General features: G+C 33.3%; 1 protein-coding gene across 3 annotated transcripts in view; it reads right to left on the reverse strand.

Moving 5' to 3' along the window:
- LOC118749524 (CUGBP Elav-like family member 2) overlaps nucleotides 1-11,324 on the reverse strand; it is a gene marked incomplete at its 5' end in the record, with an annotated part of 442,012 nt that overhangs the window by 161,282 nt on the left and 269,406 nt on the right. For 2 of the 3 annotated variants that reach the window (XM_036484331.1, XM_036484329.1), the window contains 1 exon segment: nucleotides 1,620-1,769. In XM_036484331.1, the coding sequence (XP_036340224.1) occupies nucleotides 1,620-1,769 (150 nt within the window). 3 annotated transcript variants of the gene reach the window in all.

Raw genomic sequence — 11,324 nt, forward strand, 5'->3', positions numbered from 1 at the left:
AAAGCTACCGCTACATGGTAAGCCGGGGTGTATCAATTTTGAGTAAATTAGCGTCCTTAAATTTCAAAATATTGACGTTTAAAGCATTTCTAAAATTTACCGTTATATGAAAAGCCATAATTTTAGTCCGATTTCAATAATTTTCATCGTTTTGCTTTTATGTAGCAAGCACAATAAAAATACCGAGTTTGGTACAAATTGGTAGAACGGTTACCGAGATACATATATGTGATCATAAATGGGCGGTGCCACGCACATTTTTCAAAATTTTATTATAGACGTATTTCCTGGTAAGGAATTGTTGCAAGCATCAATTTTGAATAAATTGGCTTTAATATTTACTGATTTATCGAAGATTTCGTATTTCTCCAAATTACCGTTATATGAGATGTGGGCGTGGTTATTGTCCGATTTTAAAACTTTTCGGCCTTTTGGTATCCTGTACCAAGGTCAATAACTGTGCCAAGTTTGGAAGAAATCGGTGCAGCGGTTGCCAAGATATACACATGTAACCATAAGTGGGCGTGGCTACGCCCATTTTCCAAAAATTTATAACATTCTTAGTTTTCCTCTAAAGGTTGTTGTAAATATACATTTTGAGTGAATAATCTTCAGTAGTTACTAAAATATCGCAATTTTCGTATTTCCGAAAATTACCGTTATATGGGATGTGGGCGTGGTTATTTTCCGATTTTTTTAATTTTCGGCCATTTAGTATGCTGTATCAAGGCCAACAACTGTTGCAAGTTTGGAAGCAATTGGTGTAGCGGTTACCAAGATATACACATGTAACCATAAGTGGGCGTGGCTACGCCCATTTTCCAAAAATTTATAACATTCTTATTTTTCATCTAAAAATTATTGTAAATATCAATTTTGAGTTAATAATCTTCAGTAGTTACTAAAATATCGCAGTTTTCGTATTTCTGAAAATTACCGTTATATGGGAGGTAGGCGTGGTTATTGTCCGATTTTGCCCATTTTCAATACCATCCGTCCTACGCCCGAAAGAAGTACACGTACCAAGTTTCGTTAAGATATCTTAATTTTTACTCGAGTTATCGTGTGCACAGACGGACGGACGGACGGACGGACGGACGGACGGACGGACGGACAGACAGTCACCGCTTAATCGATTCCTCTTTTCATCCTGATCATTTATGTATACATTTGTCTATATCTATCTCGATTCGTTTTGCCTGTTACAAACAACCGTTATGTGAACAAAGTTATAATACCCTTGTGCACAAGTGCGCTCGGGTATAAAAAGAGCCAAAATGTTCTATGCAAAGAGAAAGTAAAAAGAGCCGCATTTGACTCAAAGAGCCGCGATTGTCCACCGTTAACATATAGTAAGGAGTCAATAACGTCGATGAGGATGTTTAACCTGTAATTAGTGTTATAGCCCAGTTATGCATACTTAGCTTTGCATGAGGGTTGTCACATAAGAATCTTTTAAACGGGGTTTGCGTGTAAGCGGTTACCCAACGCATAGCACTTAACATGTAGAATTCTGTTGGGTTTTGATTTTTACGTAAAAATGGTATAGCAGTGCAAGTATGCATAACTGGGCTATTCACCAGTCACTAAGTAACCGGCCCTAAAACTAATGAACTTACCTTCGATTTGTTTGCCAGCCGCTGCAGCTGCGGCACTACTTAATGCCATACTGGTCAGTGGCGAGGCCGATAATGTGGTGCTACCGAATTGTGGCAATCCAGCTGCCGGTGACATACTATACGCGGACGTTAACGGGTTCGGATCAGACCCTGTAAGATGATAGAATTTTTTTTTTTTTATAGAAATATTGGGCAATTCGGAAATATAAAAAAACTTTAATCAAACATATAACTGTTAAATTTTGGAAACACACAAATGACGTCACCTAATGACATTTTCAACTAGGTTATTTTAATTTATTTCCAAAAACTGGTAGACGGAAATGTATGACGTATACCAAAGCCGGTTTTAGTGTGGAGCGTTCCGGGACCCAGCAGTAGGTTGTGCGCTATGCTTTGGCTACGCCGCGTCAAAAAATTAATTCAATGAAAAAATTAAAATACACCTGATAATTGCCCGCCAAACATAGACGACCCTCGCTTTCGAAATATGTGCTACTGTGTGAGTTGCTTCTCAACCGAATTTAGACCTTTCGAATGATGGGTCTATGTTTATATCTATAAATATTTAAAAAAAGAGAAAAGTATGTTTAATATCGAGTAAAACTGATGTTTATTTTTACAAAGTCGGCTAAAAATTAAATGAGATATTCAAATTTTCATGACAAATTATTTCAGAATATTGCATTCACTACAAGGAGAAAAAAAAACAAAAAAAAAAGGTTAAGCAAAAATTGTTGAGTTATATAGCCAAAAACATTATTTTTCTCATGAAAGGTTGTATAACTTAGTCAGATTTCCCCCGATTTTTTTAAATAAAAATCACTATATACCAAATATTAATATTGCATCAATTCAGGAGTAGTATAGTTGCTTTATAAAATAGTGCGTGAAAACTTTGCCAAATTTGAAAAAAGACGAAAAAATTAACACAGAAAATACACACAGATCTCTTAAGTTTTCTAAAAGTTTATATACATATATCATTCGAAAGGTCTAAACTCGGTTTATAGTCAACTGAGTTACAAGCTTATGAGTGCGGAAAACCGGGCTTTTAACAGTAAATCAAGATTGTGTGGGTGTTTGACAAAAATTTCGTATCTTGATTCTTACTTCACTCGGCAAAACCTACCTGAAAAATAACATGACTTACCAGGTATTTTTACTTCATTATTTTTTGTAGCATTGTGTAATAGAGCACACAAATTTGTTCTTTCTCTCTTTAATTTAAAAACTCTTTAAATATAATAAAATAACACTCAAGAAAAAAAAACACATAAAAATATAACAAATAATAAAAATTAATTCCCTACATACACACATAATTTTTTAGTATTTGCTATTATATCTGATTTCTTCTTTTAATGGTAAATGAGATGATTATTTCTTAATTGTTTCTAATTACACTGATTACTAATTATTGGAATATTTGAAACAAAATAGTTAATCATTAACATTTAAACAACCACCAAATCTTTTTTGCTATTCAAAATCAAAAATAAATAGGTTAAAATTATTGGATTCCTTAAATTTCTTTTTAAAGACGTGAAAACAAAAGCAAATAAACCATCACAAAAAATATTCTTTTGTGCATTTACCTGCATTTGTGCATTTACCTCAGACGCTACATTTCTCCATGCCAAACTAGTCATGTCTGTTGTACAGTCGTTTTTTTCTGTATAGTTCATAAACATGGGTTTTTTATAAATTTGAATAAAAAAAATTGAGGAAGATGTTTCCGCCTGAAAAAAGGGTCATGCTTATTGCAAATACCCAGCAAAAAATCGGTAATCGCTTTTAGTGGTAACGTGTTCTAGAAGGCATAGCGTTATAATGCCTTCGAATTTTTTCGCTTCTTTCAGGGATTGCCGGTAATGCAAAGTAGAATGTCCTACAATATTTTTTTTTTATTTCGCTTCTTTTCTTCATTTCGGAGAATGCAAAGTAGAATGCTGCATCGTAGTCAGCTGAAAAATAGAATGAATATCCAAAAATTCATTTTCCACTGTTACTTTCTGTGGAAATTTGTCTCGCATAAAACTCATGTTTTTCTTTGTTCAATTTGCAGCGAAGTTGAAGTCAGTCAATGAAGTGAAGTACAAGAGTGAGGAAGTGCAATTTTAAACTTAATTAAATATGCATGTATGTAAATACCGATTTTTAAGTAAAATCTAAATACCTAAATACATACATATACACATTAGGTCAAATGATAACTTTTCTGTGCGAAATTAATAGCAGCTAAAATATTGCATTATTTTAATATAAAAATATGGCAAACGTTAAAAAAGTATAAAGGCAGTAAATAAAATGTGAAGACATGACTTGGCTTTCGTAAAAGAGACTTTTTTCTTTTTTGTATGTTCATATGATGAGTAAATGTGTTTAAGTAGTACTCAAAAACATTGCCCAATTAGCTTGGTTTTGACATAAGTTGCATTCTTACCATACTCATAAAATTAGCTCCATAATAAAATAAGTATGGTCACATGTACATAAATGGTTTCTTCTGGAAATTCCTGAATTAAAAAAATATATATATATTTACTGCATGTCTCGCAGATATGCCTTGAGGAGAGATTTCTGAAGCAGTTAGTCTTCATAAAACACTTAATTTTCATTTGAGGTTTCAGTATTCCCAAATCCTCCGATATTATTTATATTCAGAATGCAAATGCTGCTTTGTGACACGTTTACCAAAAATCGCAGGTAACTTCCTGAAAAGAATACGAATGTTTTTCAAACGAATATTCAAGGCTCTGTTCACTTTGAGTAAAAAATTTTGAAATTTCAATCCGTAAATTTTGTCAAGGATTTGTCTTTTTGCGAAGGCTGCTCATCAATGGTCTTTGCGAATCGGCGCAAGTGTCTTTGTAACATAGCCATGGCTACGCTACAAGAGATGAAATGTAATTCAAATTGAGGCTGTTATGTTTTTTGCTATCACATACTTCCATTTTCACTATTTATCACCATTAAAATTGACTATTTATCACCAAAAAATTTAGGCTAAGCTATTTTTAGCGAAAAGGAGGACAGAACCGCAATTTTTGAAGATAGCTGAAAATTCGGAAAAATTTTAGCTTTCGTATTTTAGCATTTTAGCGATAATGAAAGTTAGAATCCGGAACTTCATCAGCAGATCTAAATATTTTAGCATCCTTTCCGAAATGCCTTCCAGAATTTTCGTCTTTCTTTGATAAAAAATTGCAAAATATACGGGTTTTTTCTTCTAAGAGTTTTATGGAACTTTCGCAAATATCAGCAGCACCAAATTTTTTCAAAATGGTTGGCAACCGAAAAAAGCTTTTCCTTTTTCGAACACCCAATCAGCCAATCAGCCAAACTTCAAACAACTCACCTTTTGTAATAGCATATTAGCCCAGAAAAAACCGTTTTTCTTGAAAACGGCTAAAAACGGCGGGCTAAGTAAAATAAAATCAACTCCTTACATCTTAATTTATCCATCTCCTTTTCCATTTCGTTTGCCGAAGGTTAAAAAAATTGTAAAAGCTTATATAAAATCATAAATGGAAATAAATCAGAAAATTTTCGAGGTTATGCAAATAAGTCAGTTGTTTTTGCAAACAAATGATAAAAAGTCACTTTTTTAAATTGGGGCATAAGCTCTCACTTATAGTTTTGTTTCCATTTAAAATATTCCTTTAGTTATTCGAACTTTACACAAAAAATGCACTTGAAACTTAAACCGGTTGCGCAAACAACTTGCCAATAACGTTTTGAAAGTGTAACTTTGGTTTATTGCTGTCTAACGGTATTTTTTGTTTTACAAAAACAAAGTGAAGATTATGTTATTTTGGTGTATTATAGAATGGCAACAAAAAATAATGTAAATCTGCCCTTACGAAATTGGACTTTCGCACAGCCAAATGAATCATTTGACCTAATGTGATTTGTATGTATAAAAACAGATTTATAAAAATTTTAATTAATTTTAATCTTCTAAGACATTTTCTGATTTTAATTTAATATAAATATATGTACTTATCTAGGCATTCTACATTAGTTATTCTGTAAGGCATTCTTTGTTCGCTTCTCTGGATTCTGTTTATCCATGCGTTCTCCCTTCGTTTGAAGGTAATGCTGCGGGTAAGGGCTTACCGCCAATGGCATGCCCATGTTAAAATAATGCCTTCTTGAAGCGAAAGGGTCTCACCTCGTTAAGAAAACCGTGTCGCACGTGCGATACGCATGCAATATTATATCGCAGCGGTGTCGCTGTCGTGCAAGTGTGCACAGTTTTCATCGCTTCCTACCAATTCCCACGTACTCAGCATGCCGATGTCGCATTCATATCGTATCGCGTATCGTATCGTGTCGCTCTAATGTGCACCGTGCCTTATGTATATGTATTTATATAAATGTGTTTTTGAACGTAGACTCCAATAATTCGAATTCTATTTTAATGAAATCTTAATATGAATTATTAAGAAATTGACAAATTGAAATTTACAAGACTTTTAATAAATTTTCAGCAATATATGTAAATCGCTGTGGTTATAAAGAAGTCTACATAAACTACGCAGCATGAGACGGCACACAAATTTATTGTAGGATCTGTGATTGGGCGGAGACTGAATCGTTCCCTCTTCACGTTCACTCCTATCAGTGGTTCTAGTTTCACTTTTATTTCAACATATTTTGATTTAAAGAAAAATACGGATAAAAATAAAATTTTTCATAAAAACAGGGTTGAAATCTTGAAATTCCTGCCCGTTTTTTGTTTGTAAGTCAAATATGAGTGGCATTGTGCTACTATGATAGCACGGCCGAGTAATCATAGTCGCCCTATGCTAGGGCTGCCAGACGTCCCGGTTTTCCCGGACATGTCCCGGTTTTAGACTATTTGTCCCGGTGTCCCGGTCCAACCTTAAAATGTCCCGGGCTTCGTTTAAGTGTCCCGGTTTTCGATTTGATTGTACAAAAAAATCACTACACTAAGAGAAAAAACGCGTTGTAATATTCGGAAAATTTTATGAATTCATTGAGGGAAATAACGCACAGTAAAAATGAACATTTTTTATTTGATTATCGTTTTAAAATGTTCGTATTTTAAAATAATACTTTCATACCACACACGCGTGGTGTTGATTCAAACTCAACATTTGAATGCACATTTACATACATGTCTGTGGGTGAAGATGCTTGCCACAATTTGCTAATTTCCAGAGGGTCAGGGTCAAATCTCATTACAGGCAGCATGGAATTTAAATATTTTTTAACTTAATTATGAAAAAGCAATCGGTGCAAAGCGCTTCATTTTAATATGGGCGTATTTGAATTGAATATTTCTATACTAAATACAAAATTGTTATACTTAATTGAATTACGAATTGGGTTGGTGCTCTTTCATATGCACATTTTTTTTAATTTAGCACGCTTTCTTAATTGTAAACAGCGTCCGGACTTTGCTCCGATCGGGTAGATTTACTCGGATTCTTTTTTAAATTTAAAATCTACTCCCTACTCCACTTGGCCCGAAATATGCTCAGATTTTTTTTACTTTTTTCCATTCACATTAGGAATATATTACAAAATAATTAACTTTAATAATTGTTGTCCAATCACTTTTGTGGCACCAAGATTTTGTATAGAAAGGTGTGACAGAAGTTATCTCTTTTACTCTTTAACACTTTTTTTGCGGAATCACTTTTTTATTTTTCAAAGCAAGGGAATGATTAAGGACCAGAAAAATGTTTTGTGTATGTGTGTATGTTTAGCAATTTGGCAGAGTATAAGCTGACATTAGCTATTTTACCATATAGTAGTGCTGCTGCCGAAAGAAAATTTTCGGAGATGAATCTCATTAAAAATAAATACAGGAACGGGCTTAATGTCGAATCAGTTGAAAGCTTAATATTCGCAAGAACTCTTATTAACAAAAGGTCAGAAATTTATACGCCGCCCGATAATTTAAGTTTTTTTTTAACATTATAAATTAATAATAATAATAGATTGGCGCTTACACATATGTTAGTGTTTGGCCGAGCTTCTCCTCCGATTTGTGGCGTGCGCCTTGATGTTGTCACACAAAGCGGAAGGACATACAGTTTTACGCCGACTCCGAACGGCGATTGTATTTTTATGAGAAGCTGTTTTTCATGGCAGAAATACACTCGGAGGTTTGCCACTGCCTGCCGAGGGACGACAGCTGTTAAGAAAAAACCTTTTTTCTATATTTTTTCGATGTTGCTTTGACCAGGGTTTGAACCCATGTGCTGCGGAGTGGTTCCCGTACTTTTTGGTTTCTCCCTTTCTCTAAGAGCTATTTTCCTTTTTGACGGTTTAACAGATTTTATTCAGAAGAGTTTAGGAAAGAGACTAATTTTTTCTTATACTATTTAGAATGTTAATCTGCTCCGAAAATTTCATTTTTACTCCAATTTTTCGAGTCATTTACTCCCGAGTCGAGTTTCAGTAGTCCGAACGCTGATTCTAAACTTCTTTCTCTCAGTGCACCGATTTCATTTTTGAAATATGTAGTTACATCTCCAGATAGTTGAACTTTGCACAAGCAATAGTTGATGACTAATATATGTACCTAAATACGTTTAAAATATCCTGCACAGAGTTTTACAATTATACTAAGGAAAAGACAGAGGTTTTGAAGCAATTTCACAGCAACGAAAAATATGATTCGATATTTTAATGTTATCTTTACTTTTATTGTAATTTTTTTCTTTCATGAAACTATGGTGGCCAGATATTATAGTGACATAATCAGTACAGTTGGGATCAAAAATCAGTATAAAGCCATAAAAATCAGCTCATTTCAACCGTATTTTTATACTATATTATATTATAACTTAGTTCACAAACCGATTGTTTGTAACAGGCAAACCGAATCGAGATAGATATAGAGAAATGTATACACAAATGCTTAGAATGAATAGAGAAGTCGATTAAGCCATGTCTGTCTGTCCGTCCGTTTGTCCGTCTGTCCGTCCGTCCGTGTACACGATAACTCGAGCAAAAATTGAGATATCTCAACGAAATTTGGTATGTAGGTTTCCATTTATCCAAGGTAGGTTGGTATTGAAAATGGGCTAACTATTAAAGATTATTCACTCAAAATTGATATTTACAATACATTTTTGACGAAAAATAAGAATATACAAATTTTTGGAAAATGGGCATAGCCACGCCCACTTATGGTTACATGTGCATATATTGCTAACCGCTTCACCAATTTCTTTCAAACTTGGCACAGTAGTTGACCTTGATACAGCATACCAAATGGCCGATAATTTTTAACATCGGACAATAACCACGCCCACATCCCATATAACGGTAATTTAGAAAAATACAAAATCTTCGATAAATCGTAAATATTAAAGCTAATTTATTCAAAATTGATGCTTGCAACAATTCTTTACCAAGAAATACGTTTATGATAAAATTTTGGAAAATGGGCGTGGCAAACTCGGTATGGTTATTGTGCTTGCCACATCAAAGCAAAACGTTGAAAATTATCGAAATCGGAATAAAATTACTTCCGCTTTTCATATAACTGTAAATTTCAGAAATCTTGAAACTTCAATATTTCGAAATTTAAGGACGCTAATTTTCTCAAAATTGATACACCCCGGCTTACCATGTAGCGGTAGCTTTCGGAAAGGTGAAATACATATATTTAATACTAGCGCCGGGTATTTAATGTTCGGCTCCGCCCGAACTTAGACTTTCGTACTTGTTTATTATTAACAGCCCATTAATTTAACAAAAAATAACGAATAGACTTTTAAATACATATAGTATTATCAATATAAAAATTCATTACTTTAAAACAAATCAGAGGTATTTCCTATGTATGTACAGCTCACGAAAATAGTAGTAAAATGTATTGACAGGTTTTGAATTTTTTTTCTTTCCTTACTTAATTTAATTTTTTTATAAAGATATAGTTAATTCTATAACAAAAGACAAGTGAGTTGAAGTCTCAAACTTTCTAGAAAATTTATAAAAATTGAGAAAATTAAGTACTAGAAGACGAGCTCGAGTCAGAATCTGTTTTCATATTGTAAGGTACAAATTTAAAACATATTTAGTTGGTGTGCTTATAAAATACAACATTCAGTTTGCACCTTTTCCAAATTTTTAGAACTTACATTGCACCGTAGGAGTAGTCGTCTTAAGTTTGACATACTGACAGCCGATTTCTCAGTGGATGTTTAATTATAATCAAAACATTATCTCTAATTGTCATCTTCTCAGTGTACTTAATATATGATTAACTCACCACCACCTTTCATAAGATTTAGTAATGGCGAAACCAGCTTTTCCTGCAAATCCTGTAAAGCCTGCAAATCGTGAAGTTGGGTTGGGTTGAATCCAAACAGGTTGTTATTTTGCGAAATCCTAGGAAACGAAAAAATTCCAAGCTGACACCTTTTTAATAATGGTTTCAATCTGCTCACACGTATGAGTTGTCAAAAACCATTGTTTTGAACATGTAAACCTCAAGCAAATATCAATTACAGCAATTTACAAAAGTATTTATTAAATGTAAAAATCAGTACGAACTCAAAAAATCAGTAGATTTTGCGTACCGATTTCGGGCTCTTAAAAATCAGTACAATGGAAAAAAATCAGCACATGTACTGATTAAATCAGCGCATCTGGCCACCCTACATGAAACCTATAGTACTTAACAGTGCCGTACAAAATTATTTGCTCGGAGGCTCTTTCATCAGATCACAATTTCCAATTAGATCCTATAGAAAAATTTTGAAAATGTAGCTTTTGAGCCAATTTTGAGAAAATTTCGTTGATTTTTAGAATTCTTTATTTATTTTTTTGCTGACAGTGTCGTCCATATAAAAAGAATTGTCGAACATAGTTTGCATGGAAGAAAAACAAGTAAAAACAATATCAAAAATCAACTAAAATTTAATGGGCTGCAAAACTTCATTCTTAAAATTTTTATAAGTCTGATTAGAAAGTTGCAAATTTGTATGCAAATTTATTGAATTTTCCCGAGTTCAGCACAAAGTATAGAAATTTTATTTTTATGTATTTTGATGTATTTAGTATAAACTGTATTTTTATAAAGGATACAAAAGGTGCGTGCATTGTGAAAAATTCTCTGTGCTTTAGTTGTGATAAGTTGTTTTGTTTTGTTGGCGTACGTTGTAATGATCTCATGATCTCATGATTTTATGTTTTTGTTCTTGTCTGTCAAAATAAAATTTTACTACATCCTTTCGCGCGTAATTTGTTCGAAGCGAAAGGGAAGGGAGCGAGAGGCCCCTGCCCCTCTTTCCCCCCTAAAGTGTCCCGGTTTGGCAACAGAGATATCTGGCAGGGGTGTATGAATTAGCCCCCACTGAATCCTTTTCGTGGGGTTTAATTCATTTTAATTCCGTGATCTTTTATAAAAATAAAACAAACAGTTAGCAACGTAAAAATATAATACTTTTCAAATTTTATTTAATTTCTTTGCTTTCTTTCTCCATATTTTCGTAAGTCTCCGTTACAAAAAACTATTCGATTAAGTATAACATTATAGCTATAGTACTTGTGAGCGTTTGGAGAATTTTCAAGCCATAAGAGTAAATCTGATATTTTTTTTTGGTGAGTTTTTGTGAACGGTATCCATCGTATTAGTTGAAAGAGTTGCGACTCGCTGATTCCATTAACGAAAGCAAAAACACAAACTATTAATTGCGCCTTATAACTTTTTTT

Source organism: Rhagoletis pomonella, unplaced genomic scaffold (assembly GCF_013731165.1).
Source record: "Rhagoletis pomonella isolate Grant_MI unplaced genomic scaffold, Rhpom_1.0 Rhpom_scaffold_00017, whole genome shotgun sequence".
Lineage (NCBI taxonomy): Eukaryota > Metazoa > Arthropoda > Insecta > Diptera > Tephritidae > Rhagoletis > Rhagoletis pomonella.